This window comes from Vulpes vulpes, chromosome 13 (genome assembly GCF_048418805.1).
Source record: "Vulpes vulpes isolate BD-2025 chromosome 13, VulVul3, whole genome shotgun sequence".
In the NCBI taxonomy this organism is placed as follows: Eukaryota; Metazoa; Chordata; class Mammalia; order Carnivora; family Canidae; genus Vulpes; species Vulpes vulpes.
The window spans coordinates 106,678,440-106,701,602 of record NC_132792.1 but is presented as its reverse complement, the minus strand read 5'-3'; the positions used below and the strand labels follow the sequence as shown (position 1 = coordinate 106,701,602).

Genomic DNA, 23,163 nt, shown 5'->3' with positions numbered 1-23,163 from the left:
TCACTTCCATCACTTGGTTTTACTCCATTTTCTTTTCAGACATGTCCATCTCAGATTGTCTCTATTCCACTGGCCTTGACACTCTCCACCAGCAGGTTCAATTTGGCCTCATGGTCTACTACTTTGTGCCAGCCAATATGATTCCCTACTAGAATAGTCCCCTGTCACAAAGACTTAGCATGCAGAGGGACCTCAAGTGAGGAAGAACTCCATCACTGATACTGGCTTCAATCCCCAGAAGCTGGTGACAGATCCCCTACCCAGACACTTGTGCACTTGTGTCATCCACCCAAAGCCTGGCCGTGTGGCCGCCATGACTGAGTACTCTGACATGTTCATCTCAGGAGAGGAAGGTTCCTCCAAGACAGATCAAGTGTCCCCCAGGACCAATATAAGTGGATAGAATCAGGCCAGGCTGTTCAGTAGAAAACATAGCAGCCAAGGACCTGAGCTTGGTTCAGGAAGTGAGTAGCTCCTCATGTCTGCTCCCATCCTCTACTCTCCTCCCTTGTTCTGAAATGCCAAAACACAAACTTTTAAGTTTTCCAGGATGGAGGGTTTTAGTTTAAACACCATTTGATCATTTTGTACCACCACCTCCTAAGATCACAAATCTCTTTCCACAATGTCCATAACGTGTGTTTCCTGGTGATACCGATGCTGACAAAAACCCTCCTTGCCAGGAGTCTTGAACCTCATTAAGAGATCTGCTAACATGAAAGGCATTTTTCCCTCCAGAGTGGAATATAGTTAGGCAATATTTGGCAAAGCACTAAAATTCTCTGGTTCCGGTTTCCCAAAGAAATCTGAAATTTGGATTTATTTTAGGTCAAATGTTCCAATTTTTAAATGTTGACAGGCATTAAACCATTTTTTATGATGCATCATAGGGACAAAAAAAATATCTAGTTTTCTCCTAAAATGAAAGGGCTGAGCTATAGGAGTCCTAAGACCTTTTCCAGTTCTGACAATGACTGAGGTGTTTTATGATTAATGGGTACTTTGCTTTTGGTGAAATGATCAAATCAAATTTCTCCATGTAAAACTAGCCCTTAAGAAGCAGCTTCACTTGAAGGACAGCCAGAAAAGGCAGCTGGTCTCACTGATTCTACTCATCTCTTTCTCTTCCCCCACCCCCGGCCCTGAAGTAGATCACCTATATACACTCTCTAAATATATAAGGCGTGGGAGACATAACATACAAAGTAGCCCAGGCACAGTGCCTCCTAGGGAGGAGCCTCACCAGGCACCCTAGTTTCATCATCACATTCCCAGGGCCTGATGGGGCCCACAATGAAAGCTCATTATGCGTGCACAAAGTTCCCAGGAATATACCATTCTAGGTCCTCCTTTAATAATTGTGAGTTACAAAATTCCACAGGAGACTTATATTAAATACTGGCTATCACAAAAAACTTTAGATCATTAGCTAGAACCATCCAAGAATAATAAGTCAGATAAATATTATTTCTGCATGTTGTGCACTTAGACCTCTTCCCAGCAGCCGGCTCACATTTTTGGAGAGCACTTGGTTAACACCATAACTCAAAACCTATCTTTACCTCTCAGCAGATACATCCTCTACTAAAAGCAACAAATTCTTGGGCCTTTAAAAAAAAAAAAGCTGACAGTCGAGCACAAAAATAAAGATAAATTAAATGAGTTCTAAAAGCAGATGTGAAAAGCACTGAGTTCTCCAAAAGCTCATTTCCTTTGGATCTGGGGGACTCACACATGGTCCCATAGAGCAGAGCTCCTAAGGTAACTACATGAAGGGCACACTCTCCCTGACAGCAATTTGACAAGCAACCCACTTTACAGGTTGTAATACTGTTTTTCCAAAGGCCCATGTCTTGATGTAGTTCTGAGGCAAGGGGTCGAGGTTGATCAGCTCTTCTCTAGCAGCTCAAGGGCCCACCCCCTGCCACCTGCCATGTCGGGCTCTCACACTCTGGGCCATGATACTTCCACCCTACCTGCCCCAGGGCCCACAGAAATTATTCACTCTAGTGCATCCTAAGTCTGCTCATCCCACCTCATCAGCTCCTTCCCATGGAAACCACAGCAAAGCTGCTTGCCCTCTCCCTCCGCCTCATGACTGACCCCCATGCTTCTCCTGAGTAGCATTTGTGGGGCACGCGGGCCTCCTCCCAGAACTGTGAGTTACAAAACCACCAAACTCTGAGCAGGTTTTCTCAAGATCTGCATCTGGCCTCACCATACCCTCACCCAAGGTAATATGGTTGAAATAAGGTTGAACAATGAGGCAATTCAAAGTTTGTCCTTGATTGTAAATGTCTGGTGGCTGCTGGCAGCTGATCACTACCTTAAAAAGCTTACAAGAGAAGTTCTTCAAAGTCAGGAAGGGGTGACTCAACATGTGGGCTAGGAAAAATGATAGTTTCTTTATATAAAAACACAAAAGTCACACTCTGAGAAATCTGTCATTTACATCCCTCAGAAGGTATCTTCCTGGCATGGACTCTGGTCAGATACATCCAAATGTGCTGATGTTTGCACACAGTGCTCTGCTCATGCTGAGTCTTCTGAGATTGAGCAGAAGTGGGGCAGGCATGCCAAGGCACCTCCATTCCATGGAAAACAGAGTATCTTGCAATAACCTGAATGGGAGTAAGCACCTGCTCATTCTCCAGGGAATTCATGGGGAGCCTCTGGCCTTCAGTAAATGTGCATTAGTGGAAAGGAAAAATCTAAAGGCAAGGCCCTGGTGGTGGTGATGAAACCACAGAGCGTCCTCCTATTTAAGGAAGGGGTGTCTGCAGCAAGGCATCTTTGTCAGTGGTATTTTCTACACAGAGAAGGAGCAGATGGTCAACAAGACAAGACTCTCTCCTGGCTGTGCTTGGACATCCAATTCTTAATAATTTGCTAATTGACTTTAGCACCTGCCTGATACTGCAAATTGTGAATAAACTACTGCCGCAAATATGTAAAATAAATAACATAAATAACCATCGCCCGTTTAATGAGACGCATTATGGTAAAGAGCCTTGAAGAAGTATTCTGCATCAGTACCATATTTCCTTACTGGGAAGCACAATTAACACAGCTCATCATCTGGGACCTTTGTGCAGCCGCTGAGCTTCCTCTGCCCCAGCATGATTTCCTCCATGGCAGGGAGGCCCTCACTCCCACCTACTAAGCCACCACAGGCCTACTTACTTAAAAGAGCTTCCTCAGCGGGGCTGACCCCTTGCCTCCTAACTCCACCTGTCTGACAGGCACTGGTAACCCTCAGGCCTAACTAGAGTTGGCGTTTCTCTCTTGCTGCCTCCCCTTAGAGTCCAGGAAGCCTAATCATCTGTCAACCTCCCTTGCAGCTATAGGTGGTCATGTGGCCTAGTTCCAACCTATTGAGAGAGGTCTTCAAGGGGCTTCTGACAAAAATGTGGGCGCCTGGGTGACTTCCTGGGGCGCCTGGTGTGACTCAGTTTGTTGAGCAGTTGCCTCTTGATTTCGGCTCAGGCCCTGATCTCAGGGTCCTGGGATTGAGCCCTGCATGGGGCTCCATGCTCAGTGGGAAGCCTGCTTTAGATTCTCTCTCTCCCTCGCCCCTCCCTCCACTGCATGCACACTTGCTTGCTCTCTCTCCCTCCCTACCTCCCTCCCTCTCATAAGTCAAATAAAACTTAAAAATATATATATATGACCTTCCTGATAAGGGCTGATAAGGGTTGATCCCTGCTAGCAGAGCCTTCCCCCTCAACCCAGGCTTGGCTGTAGATCAATATAGAGGTTTACACTGATGTTACACTATAAAAACATACATATAAAAAAAAAACATACATATATACACACTCCAAGGTAAGGGTCAGAAGAAGAAAGATAAGCACGTAGATGGTTAAAATATTACTTCCAGAGAGAGATGTGTGTATATACTTTAAGCATAACAACAACAATTAACATACCATGTGGATTCACTATTCAGAATTAGGTGATTTGAGGTTTCTTTCCTTCCAGTGGTTTGACTTACAAACAGCCATCAGGCAGGTGGAAAATAAACTAGAAGACTTTCCCTCACCCTTATCTGTGTGTCTTCCCCTGTTCTATGAGTGGGACCTGTGTGAAAAGAAAGCTAAGGAGAATCTCTTCAGACACAAAGACAGCCTCACTGGGAGGCAAGAGCCTTCTATGGTTCATCTGTCTACAGCCCCCATAAAAGCTTCCACGTTTTAATTACAGTGGAGATAGAAATCATCAAATTCATTCATAAGCCATCATTACTGATAACCTGTAAGGAGGATGAACCACACACCCAGGAAAAGATTGAAGATGGGCAAAAGGAGGCGACTCCCTAGCCTCCCAAACACCACAGAGCAGAAAGGGAAGGCTAAGAACTCTCTCTCATGCACACATTGGCATTTATTCAGAGACAGAAACTATTAACATGGACTTGAAAATATGTCCTTAAATATTTTTTTTTATCTTCACGAGCCCAAGTTTTCTCTCTTGTTCTTTGCTGCTGTGGCTCCCCAGGAGCCAGGGACAAAAGGGAAGGCCTCGGTTGGCTGTGCTGGGTGACAACACAATAGGAGGCTCCTTCTCAGGGCAAAACTGCAAGAGATGGTTTCACTCCACAGGTCTCATTCAAGTCTAACCATGGACATGTGATATTAAATCACATGTCACCTACTCATCCTTCACCCAAAGGAAACAAAAGCACTATTTTCCCCCTTCTATGAACATAGAAGATGGAGCTGTGGGGTTGCAGGTATACATGGAGAGGAAGGAACAAAAGCTGGATGAGACATGTGCCACAGAGCCTGGGCGCTGCCCCTGCTTGACCGGGCCCTAGAGAGACCAACTTTAGCAGGCAACTGCTTCATGTCTTTGAGTCTCACAGCCTTCAGTTGCAAAATGGGGATGAGACCGAACTACTGAATCTCTACTTTTACCAGCCAAAACTGTTGATAGCAGTGATTTCTTAGGGTCCAACTGAATAATTTCTGCTCTCCCCAGTCACACTTTTATGGGATCAAATAAAATTATTTATATGAAGGTGGACAAAAATAGTATAACCAAAGAGCATTAACTTTATGAACTGGAACAGTGATCAGTGCTTCAAACTGGACACATACTTCACTTTGGAGGGAGGGAGGGGAGAAAGGAGAGAGGAGAGGAGGGAAGGGAGTGAGGGAGGGAGGGAAGGAGAAAGAAGAAAAGAAGAAAAGAAAAGAAAGAAAAGAAAAGAAAAGAAAAAAAGGAAAGAAAAGAAAAAAGAAAGACAAAATTATACAGATAACTTTCAGACTCCTTCTTTATAGGGTAAGTTCCAGGCCCATCCCAAACCTACCAAGTCAGAAACACAAGGACCCAGTGAAGAATGTGTGCTTCTGACAAGGACTCCCAGTAACAAGTTGAATAAAAATTTTTTCCCCAGAAAATAAATTGGCCTCTTTGGCTTTGGGTGACTTTCTGCTGAAATGCAGGCCCATTTTCCTTACCAAATGAAAGAAATTATAAAGAACTTAACGTGAAGTAGGTTTTTTTTTCTTCTTCATAACCAGGAAGAGATGTTAGGTAAAAACCAGTAAAGTTAGTTCAGTCACTAGTTACCAGGAAGTGATAAAACCTGATGAAAGTGTCATCTTTTGCTACAGAGGGTCTTTGTCACTTTACTCCATAATCCAAATCTTTTTAAGAGGTCTCGGTATGGAAGCTCCTGGAGGCGATGCCAGGCCCCCCTTGCCACGGGTGGGGCTCACATGTCGTAACTTACCCCTCAGGATGTAATTCTGATAGTTCTGGTCCGCCTCAGCTCCCACCTTGATCAGACACGTCAGACCTTCAGCCATCACAAATTCGTGCACCAAATCCTTGTCATCCTGGCAAGAAAGAAGGGAGAAAAAAAGACTTCAAATAGTATCCCAGTCCATCCTCCATCCATGCTGTTAAAACTATGTATGAGCCTTTGAAGCCAGACTGACCTCTGAAGATTGCTCTGCTCTATTCAAATGAGGCATCTTAACTGTTGCCAGAGGAATTTTACAACTAGTCTCCATATTGCTGGTTGCCAAAGACCAATTATTGCCTTCTGGGCAATCTAATAAAGATAAAGCAAATGAATCCCCTGTCAGGAATATTTATAGTGTTGTGTTTTTCATTCTTCAAAAATCACCAGGCTCTGTGCCCCCACAGGTCCCCAGGGACTGCCCACATGAAGCTTGCTGGGTTTCAGCAACAGGAAATGTTTGATTGCAGCACAGACCGTCAAGTGGAGGATTTGAAGCCACCCGTGTGTTCCAAAGACAGTTCTTAAGGTCAGTGGTTAGAGGGGTCTTGCAAATGGTATCTAAGTTGGGAAGCAGTTTCTCCACCTCCCAAGTTGTGCTGCTTGCAGGACCAGCCTGGAAGCAAAGCACACAACCAGACGTGCATCTAGGGCAGCCACGTGACCCCACAAATGGGCCACTTTGGCAGACCAGCAGACTCAGGTCACAGAAGGCAGAACACAGAAGGAATATCAGGGACCATCTAATTCGGTGGTTCTCAAAGAGAGGTGTCCAGACTCAGAGGCAGCATGAGCATAACCTGGGCACTTGTGAGAAATGCAAATACCCTGACTTACTACATAGAAAACTCTACCATGAGGCTCAGCAATCTGTGCTTAACACATCCTTCAGGTGACTCAGGGGTGCTCAGACGGGTCTCATCCCTGACTCTCACGTTAGGATTATCTGGGGAGCTTTAAAAAGGAGTAGGAAGCAGGACCCTACCCAGACAGATTTAATCAGAATTTTTAGGGGTGGGGTCCTGGCTTTGTTATTAAATTCCCCAGGAAATCCTAAAGGGCAGCCAGTTCAAGAACCACTGACCTAAACCGACCTTCTCTTTACAGATAAAGATTCAAAACTTTGGTTGAGATTACCTCTGTCCAGCTAGCCCAATCATTTTCTGTAGTACCAAGTTCTACAGAGCTCTATTAGAGGGATTTTTCCACTACTATTTCAGGAGATTTCTTCAATTGGACAGTGCCTGGTCTCAAATGTAGTGGGCCTAAGACTGGAACATTCATCTTCAATTATAACAACAGAGCAAAATTATATATATATATATATTAAAAAAAACCCTCAGTGATGTAAATAGTAGAAAGCTTAATGGAATAATGAAGGGTTATTATTATAGGAATGGCCAGCAACCATAGTTTATCTCCAAAAAAGAAAAAAATAATTTCGACAAGCAGGCATAATTCTGTCCCTCTGTGAAATCAGCCCCTCATTTTGATTTTATGGCATTTTCCAATTATATGGATGGAGGACTTGAGCTAAGTGTGGGCAGGCCAGGAGAAGGTTCCCTTTGAACCCAGAAAACACTCTCAATGTTCAGAGGGCACTGGGTGGTGGGGAGCAATGCTTGTGCCCTGAAGGTAATGAAAGACAGCTGTGTTAACTCAGACTTTAAGATAATCATGGCTTTGGAAGCATGAAAAAAAAGTGGAACAATATCATGAGTTTTTGGAAAATTACTTTACACTCGTATGTATAAAGGAAATAAAAATAATTCTCCCACCATCCATATCCTTTTCCACCAGCATATGTGAAAAGTGAACATTTAGATGAGCTCATGTCTAGTCAGAAAGTTTTTCCAAGCATGTAACAAATGTTTATTACTTTAACTAAACCTAGATTCACACATGACTTCATGGTGAAAAAGTGAGAACAAGCTCTCAAGAAACCACTCAAGCTAATCGCTAATATTAATACAGCAGAGAGTTGGCTGCCTGGCAAAGGTACTTGGAAAAAACACGGACAGGGGAGACAATGTTTATAAAGACTCAGAACCCCAACTAAAATTTATGTACATATGTAGATAAGGCACTTAAGAAATAGACATTTGTGGATAATAAATTGTGAAGAACATCCTCCAAATTGGCAATGTCTGAGATTTTGAACACATACCCCGAAATACTTAGGCATTAATAAATGATTTTTAAAACACTGGTTTCCGACTGGAATAAAATAAAAATGTTAACTCTAACTGATAAGGGATTATCCCTGTGTTTCAGAATTTTCTACATTAGCCACATTTTAACCTAAAATTTTTTTTAATGCACATTAGTCAAGGAATATTCAATTCAACAGAAAAGACCAATGGCTTTGTATTTTATACCCTTATACTTTAAGTTCCAGAAAGAACCCCCTGTATGTGAAAAACACAGGATGAGGGAAATGCAGACTGTGGGTGTGGGAGAAGGAGATCCAAGCCCCAGACAGCTTGCAGCCTGTGTAATCCATCCAACACCCAATGATGCCTGCCCTGGTTCGAGCTGTTTTGTGGTCTTCCAAACAGATTATACACTTTTGGTAGCAGCACCTTCTTCCTTGCTGACTTAATGCCAGCAAAGGCTGCTCAAAAATAGCTGTTTCATGAATAAATGGTAGAAATAACATTCCCGAGAATTCAGAATACTGCAGAATAAACTCAGTGAAGGACAGTATGCTATAAACATTGGGGTGTAGGTGTCTCAGTTTTTCACTGCATCTGTATCTTTGGGATAAATACCCAGCAATGCAAGTGCTGGGTCCTAGGGCAGTTCTATTTTTAACTCTTTGAGGAACCTCCACACAGTTATCCAGAGTGGCTGCACCAGTTCACATTCCCACCAACAGTGCAAGAGGGTTCCCCTTTCTCCACATCCTCTCCAGCATTTGTTGTTTCCTGTCTTGTTAATTTTCCCCATTCTCACTGGGGTGAGGTGGTATCTCATTGTGGTTTTCATTTGTATTTTCCTGATGGCAAGTGATGTGGAGCATTTCCTCATGTGCTTGTTGGCCATGTCTATGTCTCCCTCTGTGAGATTTCTGTTCATGTATTCTGCCCATTTCATGATTGGATTGTTTGTTTCTTTGCTGTTCAGTTTAATAAGTTCTTTATAGATCTTGGATACTAGCCCTTTCTCTGATATGTCATTTGCAAATATCTTCTCTCATTCTGTAGGTTGTCTTTTAGTTTTGTTGACTGTTTCTTTTGCTGTGCAGAAACTTTTTATCTTCCCAACAGTTCATTTTTGCTTTTGTTTCCCTTGTCTTCATAGATGTATCTTGCAAGAAATTGCTGTGGCCAAGTTCTAAAAGTGTTGCCTGTGTTCTCCTCTAGGATTTTGATGGATTCTTGTATCACATTTAGATCTTTCATCCATTTTGAATTTATTTGTGTATAGTGTAAGAGAATGGTCCAGTTTCATTCTTCTGAAAATGGCTGTCCAATTTTTCCAGCACCATTTATTGAAGAGACTGTCCTTTTTCCAGTGGATAGTCTTTCCTGCTTTGCCGAATATTAGTTGACCATAGAGTTGAGGGCCCATTTCTGGCTTCTCTATTCTGTTGCATTGATCTATGTGTCTGTTTTTGGGCCAGTACCACACTGTCTTGATGATCTATACTATATGTTGGTATATCAAACTCCAATTTAAAAAATAAACAAAAACAAATAAATAAATAAATTTGTTGAAGGAATGTCCCACAAGACCCCAAACATATTTATTTTGTTTTATTTTTAAAATTTCTCACCATGGAAAACATTAACTATATACAAAAGACAGAACAATTTAGTAAATCCCAGGTGCCAATCAACTTATACCAATCCTGTTTCTTCTATCACCCCATATTAATTTGTCTGTCTGCTGCCCTATTAATTTGAAGCGAATCCCAGACATCACATCACTTAATCCATAAATACTCCAATATGCATCTCCAAAATACAGAAACTCTTTAAAATCATGTACTCATAATAAAAAACTAATACTCTGTTATTAAATGTCCAGTGACCAAAATTCCAACTGTTTCATAAATACAGTTTTGTGTTTCTATGTTTGTGTTTTTTGTTTTGTTTTCTTACATTTTGTACCAAAATCCAAATAAGATCCACATGTGTATTTAAATGCCTTCTACTTCATCTTTTCCCCCCTCTTGATTTATGTGTTAAAGAAACAAGGTCATTTGTCCTGTAGAGTAGCCTATAGTCTGGATTTTGTTCATTGCTCCACTGTGATATAGATTAACATGTGCCTCTGTTCTAGATCATTTATAAATTGGTTACTGCATGTGGAGGCATGAGGAGATCCAGGGTAGACTTTGTTGGCTTGACCACATCATCAGTGACAGTATGAATGACCATGAGGAGTCACATACAATCTGTCTGTATCTCATTTCTATCATATCAGCAGGTCTTGATGCTCAATGCCTGGATCCATTCATTTAGGGTTGCAAAATTGTGATATTTTAATTCTATTACTCCTTCTTATAAGCTAGAAGATTATTACAAGCAAAACTTCCCTTCGACCATTATTTGATTATCCTAAAGTCAACATAGACAATTTATTATTTTTGGTGTAATTGTAAAACTCCTAGAAGAAAACATAGGCAGTAATTCCTTTGACCCCAGCCCTAGAAACTTTTTCTAGACATCTCCTAAGGCAAGGGAAACAAAAACAAAATTAAACTACTGCAGCCACACCAAAATAAAAAGCTTTTGCACAGTGAAGGAAACCATTAATAAAGCAAAAAGGCAACCTACTTCTTGGAGAAGGTATTTGCAAATAATGTATCCAATAAGGGGTTAATATCCAAAGCATATAAAAAACTTATACAATTCAACACCAAAAAAACACAAATGATCCAATTCAGAGCAGAGGACCTAAATAGACATTTTTCCAAAGGAGACATGCAGATGGCTAACAGACACATGAAAAGATGCTCAACATCACTCATCATCAGGGAAATGCAAATTAAAACTATAATGAATTAGCACCTTACACCTGTAAGACTGGCTAAACTCAAAATCATAAGAAATAACAAGGGTTAGTGAGGGTGCGGGGAAAGGATCCCTTGTGCACTGTGAGTAGGAACACAAATTGGAGTGGCCACTGTGGAAAACAGTATGGAAGTTCTTCAAAAAATTGAAAGTAAAATTATCATATGATCCAGTAATTTCACTATAAGGTATTTACCCAAGGAAAATAAAAACACTAATTCGAAAAGGTATATACAATATACACTTCTATGTTTATTGAAGCATTATTTACCATAGCCAAGATATGGAAGCAACCCAAGTGTCCATCCCAGATGAGTCAAAAAGGTACAGTGTGTACATGTGTACACACACACACACACACACACACATTACTCAGCCACAAAAAAGAATGAGATCTTGCCATTTGCAGCAACATGGATGGACCTAGAGGATACAATTTCAAGTGAAATAAGTCAATCAGAGAAAGACAAATACTATAGGACTTAACTCATATACAGGATTTAAAACAATAACAAATGAACAAAGGAAAAAGAGTAAAAAAATAGACTCAAATACAGAGAATTAACTGGTGGTTGCCTGGGGGAGGTAGATGAAGAGATGTATGAAATAGGTGAAGGGGATTGAGAGTACACTTATGATTAGCAGTGAGTAATGTATAGAAGTATGGAATCATATTGTACACCTGAAACTAATAAAATACTTCATGTTAATTATACTTCGATAAACAAATTTTAGAGCAAATGGTAAAATAAATGTGAGGATATTTTTAAGTGGGGGAGGGGTAAAGGGAGAAGGAAAGATTGAACCCTATGCAGGCTTCATGCTCAGCACAGAGCCTGACACAGGGCTCGATCCCACCACCCTGAGATAATGACCGGAGCTGAAATCAAGAGTTGGACATAACTGAGCCACCCAGGCACCCCTAAATGTGAGAGTCTAAAATTTTACCCATTTTCAAAATAATCAGCTGGTTCACTAGCATCTTCCAAAGGTGACCTATTCATCGTTATTCCTCAGTATCATTATGAACTCATCAACACAAACTTATCTGATGTGTTTCAACCCATTGTAATTATCCTAATTGAGGTTTCAATTTTCTAACCAGACAGTGGGAGGCGCTTCAAGATCCTCCTGAATTCTCCCAGCAATAATCCTAGTAGTACCTGATAGCTTCCTTGCTTCCTTGGGTTAAAAAAAAATTTTTTTTTAACCCATTTCCTACTCCAGACTTGGAATCAGCTATTTCTCCAAGGAGCTCTGGTTCCTTTCAGTTTTTTAAAATCACAATCTCAATGCTAGTGGTGCTTTTTTGGTAAACTCAGAGCTGGAAGTATGCTTAGTTGCTTGTTTGTTAAACAATAAACACCGTGGGTTCATTCTGCTACTTCCAATTGAATTTGGGAATACAGAATCTTTAACTTAACCTCTTCTACCTTTCTATTTTCTTTCTCCCCAACACCAAGAATCCAAAGCCCTAAGAACTCTAAAAATGACAAAGTGAGAACACACAAACACCAGTCACAGAATAGCAATATGACACCAGCAGCAGCAACAGGATTATTATGAACAGTTGATTGTGTGGTTTCTTTTTGTTCCTAGAGTAGATCTATCAAAGTACACAAATCACAATGTTTTAAAGTCATTTGGAATAACTAACTCTTCTCTGTTCAGTTTGGCCACAGCTGGACACTCAAGGGGGTAAACACAGGTTTTAAAATAAGTCAAAGCTGAAAAGAAACAGCAGGCAGGATGAGGGACTCAAGAGTGGCAGGAGCATGACCCTCTCGTAGTACAATGAGAGTCCAGCTCACATGCATCAAGGGATCTGAGTTACAGAGAAGGATGTAATCGAGGGTAAACAAGCTTTTTTTTTTTTTTTTTTTTTTTTGTTCAGCTAAGGAACGGGGAGATACAGATGGAACTTCAAAACAAGAAAGACCGAAGACATAGACATCTTCTAGAAGACTATACAATGCACCTAGTCTATTCATCCATTGCCTACACAGCCCCAGACATGTGCTGGGCCCCCAAGACCCAGCAATGAAATCCAGGGAGCTCGCACATAGCTAGACTCAGACGACTGTCCTGTAGTCCCTTAAGTTCTATGCTAGAGAGAAGCATGGGGAACTTCTGAGGTATCTGGAGGGACTGAGAGGAATCACTTAGGGAGAGGGACCCTAGCTGGAGGAGATACCAGGATATAATCTGAGAGACACAGAGAGTCGATGTGGGGTGGTAACACATGCTAACACAGAAGCAATAGGTCCCAAGACAAAGGTGCAGAAAAGGATGTGGCTTGCTCCCAGAATACAACCGTGGGTAGAAGTGAGGATGCAGCCAGAGAAGTGGGCAGCAGAGGCCAGATCCATGAGGGCTTCCATGTTATACTGAGAAATTCAGATGTCATCCAGAAGGCTACATGGAACCAGCAAGAAAAGGATTTCCTCAAAGCCCTCTGGTAGGAAGTTCAAGAACAGACTGAGATGGAGAGAACCAAAGGCAGGAAGTACTCAAGGACAGCTGTTGCAATTTTTCCAGAAGAAACAGCCTGAACCAAGGCAGATCCCAGCCCCTGAGATGTGTGGCATGAGGGAGCAGTGACACAGTAGGTTCACAACCATAACCACAACCAGATCCAAGAGGACTCCTGTCCAGAAATGTCGACACTGAGAAGGGATTCTGCTCTGGGAGAAGGTCAGAGCATAGTTGACCAAGTCTAAGGAACAACGGAAAGAGAATGTGAAGATGGAATGGACTGCTGGCCTGCCGTTTTTGCCAACCTCAGGAAGACATCCATGAGGGGACTGCCACCCTGACAGAACTATCACTGACAATGAAAATTTTTTAAGAATGTGAATCAAACAGTTACTGGAGAGAAGCAGAATATATCTGCTTATACAGGGTCCAAAACCATTAGCGAAGGAACACTGAACCTCTACAGATACCAGTTCATGCGAGTGCCATCCCAACTCGGCCCAGACAGCAGCCTCTTCCTCCTCCCCTGGCTCTGTCAGTCTCTCTCCTGCAGTCTCATGTCTCGGAGCTTGTCCCAGCCCTCTTCACTAGGTTCACGACTTTCTCAGGGCAGGGAAAGAGGGAAGGCTTAGGAAAGAAGGATAAAATGGACCCTGAAAGAGGAACTTGCCCATGTGCATAAAGGACAGGTCCTCAGCAGCACCATTTACGTACCAGCAAATGCTAGCAATAAACCAAAGTGCCTGCCAATAGAAGAATGAACAAGGCAACTTGTGCTTCATTCATACAAAAGGACATTCAGAGCTGTATCAGTCATGCCTACATCTGGCCCACTTTCAGTAAGAAAGCTGAAGTACAACACCCGCAGCATAACATAGATGAAGTCAGCAGAAGAGGAGACAGATATTGTTGGACACCGTCCACCACCAGCATGGAAACATGCATGCCTGTGACCATCATGAGGGAGGGGACCTGGGGGAGGGAGAGGATGGCTGGAATTAGGGAGAAAACAAGACCTCAGTTATACTTGCAGTAAGTTTTTCTTTTTGAAAGCCTGAAGTAAATATGGAAAAACATGATTTGATAAAGTTGTCTTTACTTCTTATGTTTGAAATATTTGATATGGTAAAAATACTCTCAACTGAGATTTTTTTTTACCTGACATTTTAATCTAAAGAAACTTTTCTTTCTATAGTCAGTGAGAGGTAGAAACATGTCTGTATCTAATTCCATCAGTAATGCAAAAGCAGGGCCTAAGAGCACATTTTTCTTCTTTTTTTTTACCTGAAATATCTGCTTCAGGGAGAAAAGGGCCCTTCTTAAATCTCGCCCACTGGAGTTGTACAGTTTCTCTGAAATAAAAAAAAAAAACATAACATACAGGATTAATTAAACTGACTCAATAAATGGTCAAAATACAGGATGTGAACAATTAACAGAATTTCCACTGGAAAGGTGAGTAGACTGAATCCATTTAAGATACAGACCTCACCTCAGACAGTGTAGAGAACAATCTGGGCTGCTACAGGTGGCTGGAAGAGGGGCTAAGAGAGGTGAAAACATCACCACCCAACACATTCACCCGCAGCCTCCACCCTCCCTCTCTCCAGACTTCTGTTCCCAGCTGTTTGTAGACCATTGCACTTGATGGCCAACTATACCCAGAAAATTAACAAAGCAAGATGGAATGCATCCTCCCACCTGCCTCCTTCCTTGCCTCACAGCCCTTGCACCACCATGCTTTCTGCAGCTGAGCTCAGCTTTGAGGCACCTCCTTTTCCCTGGGATCTGATGGTCACCTTGAGAGACCCAAGGGCAGTACAGAGGCTTTAAGGACAGGAGTCCTTGGTGATGGCCCTCTACAGAGCCCTAGCTCTGCCTATACCTCAGCTCTCACTCATGTTCAAGAATGGATTTGGCCCTGAGCAAGGCAGATGGAGGAGCCCTGTGTTAGTCTTCTCTGGCTCAAAACTCAGGCCAACTTCTACAACCCCCAGTGTGCTGTTAGGCACATTTAACATATACTAGTTAGGCCAGGTGTGGTGTATAAGGAGGTGACCCTGACCTAGGACTCATCCTCCAGAAGTCACAGTGTGCCAGGGAGACAAATGAATTGAATATGCCACAACTGCTAATTAGCCAATGGAATAGAGTTACAAAGTGCTGAGGCACACAGGAAGAAGGAAAAAACCGGTTATTCCAGTGTATGTAGAATGCCTGGGAGCATAGACTCTGCTCAACTTCACACAAGTCAGGCTTGGCCCTGACCCAGGTGACTCAGAGGTCAGGTTAGGTTCCTAACATTGGGTACCACCAGACTGACCCAATAAAAATCATCCAATGTGTATTTCCTGAGCACCTGCTAGGAACTGTTCTTGGTAGAGAGTAGTTAGTGAAGAAGTAGTTAGTGAAGAGTGGACTTAGAGCAAAAACTAAGTGATCAGAAAGCCCACATTTCAAAGCTGGGATCACCAGCTACTTGCTATATGACCTTGAACAAAGTAGTTTACCTTTCCTAAGTCTTGGATCCCGTCTATAAAATAAGAACATTCAATAAGAGATTTAGAGGGGAAAAAAAAGAGATTTAGAGGAAGACCATTTTCGCGTTAAATCAAACATTGATATGATGAAGAGTGATACCAAATTATTTTAAATGTTAAGAATAAAGCAATCAAAAGCAATATCATACTGGAGGCCAGCCACTCTGAGCTTCGATTCCAGCCTATGGGGGGCAATATGCAGAACCACATTCACTGCTTACATCACAGACTTGGGTAGAAGGGCATGGAACACATAGGTCTATGAGATTTTGCAGAAGTCTGGTCATGAGATGAATATGCCCGCTTGCACAGTAACTCTAGAAGGCAATAGGCTCCCACCTTAGATTTAAAAGGATGAATGGTAGGTGGGGCTCAGCTTTTGCATGGTAGTAGCTAACTCTGAAGGCCTCCCTATAGACATCTTGCCCTTTTCCCATCCTCTCTCCACACCACGGCCAGAAGGGTTGGGTGAAATGACCACCTGATAACATCACTGCTCCCATTTAAACCCTTCAATGTCTGCCCCTGCACTGAGAATGAAATCCAAAATCCTTTGCATGACCCATCAAGCCCTTGGTCATGCACCCCTGGCTCCTTCCCTCACTGTGTTGCAGATACTCTGGTCTCCTCTAGGCAACTGGGCAGGTCAGGTTCCTCCAGACTCAAAACCTATGAAAACACCCAGCAAGTGACAGAGGCTAGACTGTGTCAGTTTGGGGGTCTAGAGTGTAGTGTCTGACCTCAAAGCCTTCTTATTGTTTGACCAGCATGGAATCTACCACCTCTAAACAATATGCAGTCCATGATTGCTTAGTAATTATAGAGTTTTGACTAAGATAGAATGCATCACGTGACTAAAAACAAGGATCTGAGAAAATTCCAGAGAAATCAACCACCCCTAAAATGAACATCTTGTTTATCACAGACCATAAGACATGAGGCTCAGATAACTTTCAAGCTGACCTCTAAAGTGTGTGCATTGCCCCAAAACACACAAGTAATAAATAAATGGAGTGAACTGTATCACCCCTGGGTCTCGTCCCTGAGGTGATCACTTCTTCAGTTTTGCCAGCTAACCTCTCAGACTTCTCAAATTCTGAGGATATAAATTTTGGTTTTTGCCAGTACCACTTCCAATAAACAGGAATAAATCTACCAGACATAAGCATGAGTATATATAAGCCCTGAAGAAGAGGAGCAGATTTATCCTATCTGGGAAGAGCAACAGATGAGAGTGTCAATTCCAGGTACCTCTTTGTAAGATAGTAAGACTTGCAGGAGATGTTTCTTGGGTATTTACCACTAGATGACATGCAGAAATAGGCCTTAAGTGAATTTACAATATCACAGAGTTCATTACTGATTACCTGTCCTAGCTTCTGGTTCATGTGAATGAGAATTATGGTTAATTATGTTTAGATTGTTAAGAGACTTGGTATTGTACTTGGTACTGTAGTCAGAATCAGTTTTTTAAAAAATTTAGCTGAGAATGACTTAATACTTTCAGGATTTTTGTTTTTTTACATCTGAATTCACAAGGAATATTGATCTGTAGTTTTGTTTCCTTTTAATGGTACTGATGTTGAAGCAGTGCTGATTCTCATGAGTTGGGGGCATTCCCTCCTCTTCTACTTTCAGAATAAGTCTGTGTAGACTTGGTATTATACGTTCTTTAAATGCTTGGCAAAAACCTCCAGTGAGGTCACCTGGGCTGGGAGTTCTCTGTATTGGAAGGTTTTAAACCATGAATTTTATTTCTTTAATTAATATAGGGCTATTCTGATTATCTATTTCTTCTTGAATTAGCTTTGATAACATGCATCCTTTAAAGAATTTTTCCAATTCATCTAAGTTGTTCATAATATTCCCTACCACCCTTTTATTGACTACAGCCATCTCCTCTCTTATTCCGATTTTTGGTAATTGGGGTCTTTTTTCCACTTAACTTAGTGTGGCTAGAGCTATATCAATTTTATTGATCTTTTCAGAGAATCAGCTTCCGATTTCATTGTTCTTCCCCTTTTCTGACTTTATCATTTTCTTCCTTCTGCTTGCTTTTGGCCTAATTTGCTCTTTTTTCCTACTTTCTTAAGGTAGAAATTTCACAACTGATTTGAAACCTTTCTTCTTTTCTAAGTACTTAATGCTATAAATATCTCCCTAAGCACTGCTTTATTTGCTTTCCACCAAATTTGATATCTGATGTTTTCATTTTCATTCAATTCAAAATTGAATGAATGTTGAATATTTCATTCAACTCAAAGGGGAATAAATCTTGTGACTTTTTCTTGACCTATGGTTTATTTAGAAGTATACTATTTAACTTCCAAATGTTTGGGAATTTTTCACGTATCTTTCTGTTACCAATTTCTAGCTTCATTTCTTTACAATGAGAACATATGCTTTGTATGACATCAATTATTTTAAATTTATTAATGTTCATGGCCCAGAATAGCTTATCATGAACAATTCACATATGCATTCTGCTATTATTAAGTGGACTGTTCAAGAAATATCCACTACATCAAACTGAGTGGTAGTGCTGTTCGGATCTTTTATATTTTCCTGAGTTTCTGTAGATCACTATAAGAGGAAGGTTGAAATTTCCAACTATGACAGTGGAATTGTCTATTTTTCTTTGCACCTGTCTGAGTACTTGCTTTAGGTACACTTTGCCTTTCTCTTATTATGGGCACTCACTTTAGGATTGTTATGGTTTCTAAGTGAATTGCCCTTTTATCACTATATAATGTCTTTCTTCATCCCCGGCAATATTCCTTGTTTAAAGTCTACATTTCTAATATTATTATGGCCACTTTTGGTTAGTATTTGCCTGATATAGTTTCCTGCAGTCATAGCTGCAACTTGTTTTTATCCAGTCTGACAATCTCTATCTTTTAATTGATATGCATTGACTGTATTTTTGTTTGTTTTTGCATTGACTGTATTTTTAACCCCTAGGGCATCACAAATAACTCTTCAGTGATACTAGAACAAAAGACCTCAGGGAAGCCTCATGGTGACACTCAGCCTTTGATGAGAAACATCCTTGTACAATTGCCAAAAATATCTCAGTGGTGCCAAAAAAATTCTCCTCCTCCCTTATTTGCCAAGTCTCTTTTAATTAAAACTACAATTTCTATTTTTTTAATTTTTTATTTATTTTGTGGGGGAGGAGAGGTCAGAGAGAAGTAAAGAGAACCCTAAGCAGCTCCATACCCAGCACAGAACCCACCTGGGGGCTCAATCTCATGACCCTGAGATCATGACCTGAGCTGAAACCAAGAGTCAGATACTTAACTGACTGAGCCATCCAGGCGGCCCCATAATTTCTATTTGAAAATTATTATTTCAGTTGTTGTTAATTTAAAAAAGTTTGTTATTTCTTTAAATAATTATTCCAAACAGGGCAGCCCTGGTGGCGCAGCAGTTTAGCGCCGCCTGCAGCCCGGGGTGTGATCCTGGAGACCCGGGATCGAGTCCCGCGTCAGGCTTCCTGCATGGAGCCTGCTTCTCCCTCTGCCTGTGTCTCTGCCTCTCTCTCGCTCTCTGTGACTGAATAAATAAATAAATCTTTAAAAAAAAAATTATTCCAAACAAAGCCGGATAATGAAATAGTAATGTTCCCAACTAATTCTTTCACATGAGAGAACTAGCACTGCCAACTTCAGAGAAAGATTCACAGATTTTTAACACAGTTTTTTGGTATTTTAATAGCAAACTCAAAAGCTATCCTATTGAAGAATATTGCACATATTGGCTTAAATGTCCTTTAAAAGGCACAGTTTTAATTCTTTTTTTTTTTTTTTTTAAACAAGCTCTGGCCAGTTTTATTAAAGAAAAATTTTGCATGATTTACTCTTCACCAGTCTGTTCTGGCATGCTTCTAATGATATCAGATTCACCTGGATCAATGACAGCCAGTGTGCATACTCTGTAGTATTTCCCACATGCTGTGCCCAATTCAATATTATTGCCACTGTAGTGATGGACACCAGTTCTGGCCAACATGGCGCAGTATTCTATTTCAGATTTCCTCAAAGCCGGACAGTTGTTGGCCAGGATGACCAGTTTCGCTTTGCCGTGTCTGATCATTTTCAGGGTCTGCTTGTACCCCAGCACGTACTTTCCACTCTTCATAACCAGTTGGAGCCTAGAGTTGATCGACTCCAGCGACTTTTTCGTCTCCTTTGCGGCCACCATCTTCCTGCCTTAGATGCGGGACGGCCCCAACCAACAGCAACCGCCAAGATGGCCGGGAGGGAGAAAGGCCACAGTTTTAATTCTATACGTTAAAAGCACTAGGTGAGGTCTAGATCAGAAATTCTTCCAATCTGGCATTTGTTAAGCTGGAGCTTTTTTTTTTTTTTTTAAAGCAATTAGCAGTAAAGTTTCACTTTTATGGACAAAGATAACCTCTCCCAAAGTACTTTACACAATCGACATTTTTATAAAAGTCATGCATCGGTTCTCTATAACATTTGAAAGCAACATCGTAGTTATTGTAGTTATCATTGTAGTTATCACCAATGTGGTTGAAATTAAGTAATAATTAAGAGATATTGCTCTAAAGTACTGATTTTTTAAAAGATTCATTTATTTGAGAGAGAGAGAGAGAGCACAGAGCTGAGGGAGAAGGAACAGAGATAGAGATAATCTCAAGAAGACTCCCTGCTGAGTGGGGAGACCTATGTGAGGCTTGATCTCACAACCCTGAGATCATGACCTGAGCCAAAATCAAGAGCGAGATATTCAGCCAATGGAGCCACCAAGGTGCCCTTGAAGTACTGATTTTTTTTAATAAGATCAATAATATTATCTTTCTAAAAGAACCAAGGTCATGGTATAAAATGAAATCACAGTGCTCAATTAAAACTCAGAATCGCTACCTATTTTTAAAATACACTAGTACCTGGCACAAAAATAGACACATAGATCAATGGAACAGAACAGAGAACCCAGAAGTGGACCCTGAAATGTATGGTCATCTAATATTCGATAAAGGAGGAAAGACTATCCATTGGAAGAAAGACAGTCTCTTCAATAAATGGTGTTGGGAAAATTGGACATCCACATGCAGAAGAATGAAACTGGACCACTCTCTTTCACCATACACAAAGATAAACTCAAAATGGATGAGAGATCTAAATGTGAGACAAGAGTCCATCAAAATCCTAGAGGAGAACACAGGCAACACCCTTTTTGAACTCGGCCACAGTAACTTCTTGCAAGATACATCCACAAAGGCAAAAGAAACAAAAGCAAAAATGAACTATTGGGACTTCATCAAGATAAGAAGCTTTTGCACAGCAAAGGATACAGTCAAAAAAACTAAAAGACAACCTACAGAATGGGAGAGGATATTTGCAAACGACATATCAGATAAAGGGCTAGTTTCCAAAATCTATAAAGAACTTATTAAACTCAACACCAAAGAAACAAACAATCCAATCATGAAATGGGCAAAAGACATGAAGAGAAATCTCACAGAGGAAGACATGGACATGGCCAACATGCACATGAGAAAATGCTCTGCATCACTTGCCATCAGGGAAATACAAATCAAAACCACAATGAGATACCACCTCACACCAGTGAGAATGGGGGAAATTAACAAGGCAGGAAACAACAAATGTTGGAGAGGATGCGGAGAAAAGGGAACCCTCTTACACTGTTGGTGGGAATGTGAACTGGTGCAGCCACTCTGGAAAACTGTGTGGAGGTTCCTCAAAGAGTTAAAAATAGACCTGCCCTACGACCCAGCAATTGCACTGTTGGGGATTTACCCCAAAGATTCAGATGCAACGAAACGTCGGGACACCTGCACCCCGATGTTTCTATCAGCAATGGCCACAATAGCCAAACTGTGGAAGGAGCCTCGGTGTCCATCGAAAGATGAATGGATAAAGAAGATGTGGTTTATGTATACAATGGAATATTACTCAGCGATTAGAAACGACAAATACCCACCATTTGCTTCAACGTGGATGGAACTGGAGGGTATTATGCTGAGTGAAATAAGTCAATCGGAGAAGGACAAGCAGTGTATGTTCTCATTCATTTGGGGAATATAAATAATAGTGAAAGGGAATATAAAGGAAGGGAGAAGAAATGTTGGGAAATATCAGGAAGGGAGACAGAACATAAAGACTCCTAACTCGGGGAAACGAACTAGGGGTGGTGGAAGGGGGGAGGAGGGCGGGTGTTGGAGGGGAATGGGTGACGGGCACTGAGGTGGACACTTGACGGGATGAGCACTGGGTGTTTTTCTGTATGTTGGTAAATTGAACACCAATAAAAATTAATTTAAAAAAAAAATAAAAAAATAAAAAAATAAAATAAAATACACTAGTACCAAATAGCCTCTTTGCCCAACCTGACCTGTTCTTCTGGTTCTTCACTTACATTTTAGGAGGCACTGCTGTTTACCTAGAGGACAGAAAGGATTAGGAACCAAGTACCCTTGTATATAACATACAGGTATGCTCTGGAGATTTTCCAAGTTTGCTTCCAGACCAATGCAATAAGGTAAATATCACAATAAAGCAAGTCAAATGAATTTTTTTGGTTTTCCAGTGCATAGAAAAGTTATATTGACACTATAATCTACTAAGTGTGCAATAGAACTAGGTCTAAAAAAACAACATATGTATCTTAATTAAAAAGTATTTTATTGCTAAAAAATGCTAACCATCTGAGCTTTCAGTGAGTTATAATCTCTGATCACAAATCACCATAACAAATATAATAATGTAGAAGCTTGAAATATTGTGAGAATTACCAAAATATGATAGGGATATGAGTGAGCAAATGCCTTTGGAAAAATAGCACCATTAGACCCGCTTGACATAGGATTGCCATAAAACTCCAATTTGTAAAAAATGCAGTATCTGCAAAGTGCAATCAAGTGCAATAAAATGAGTTCTGCCTGCATAATTTGTCATTTTGGGAGGCATGGTTCCTGTTGATAGAGGAGAAACCCTCCTTCCTACAGCCCAAGCCCCAGCTTCCTTGCTACAGGGCTAACCATGCCATGGGAGGCGTGGTCTGGAGCTTTCACTGCTGGGGCCACTCTGGGGTTCAAGAAAATGAGCGTTCTATTTGTAGCACATCCAGTCCTCACCATACAGAAAGTCAGGCTCACCAAGGCTCAGGCCTCCCCTTTGGGTTAGACGAGACTATGAAGGGCTCACCTAGCAATAGGGCTGGCCTGGCAGCTTCCTGAGTGGATGCTGGACACAGCTCATGGATACATTTCCTATTGAACAATAATCACTACTCCTTTAGAAGAAGCCTGTCTATGCAGAGTTCTAGTGTGATTCTCAGTTCTGGGTTACGGAGTACATGTAAGGCTTCCTTAGGGAAGGATGACTGA

At 41.2% G+C, this 23,163-nt stretch overlaps 1 protein-coding gene and 1 pseudogene across 16 annotated transcripts in view; both read right to left on the bottom strand.

Annotated features, from left to right (window-relative positions):
- Positions 1-23,163, bottom strand: part of FHOD3 (formin homology 2 domain containing 3) — a 465,123-nt gene that overhangs the window by 246,912 nt on the left and 195,048 nt on the right. For all 16 annotated transcript variants that reach the window (XM_072732212.1, XM_072732222.1, XM_072732218.1 and 13 more), the window contains exons 4-5: positions 14,533-14,600; positions 5,741-5,846 (exon numbers count right to left, since the gene is read on the bottom strand). In XM_072732212.1, the coding sequence (XP_072588313.1) occupies positions 5,741-5,846; positions 14,533-14,600 (174 nt within the window). The remainder of the gene's footprint in view (positions 1-5,740; positions 5,847-14,532; positions 14,601-23,163) is intronic.
- LOC112918831 (large ribosomal subunit protein eL30 pseudogene) lies at positions 19,613-20,060 on the bottom strand (annotated as a pseudogene).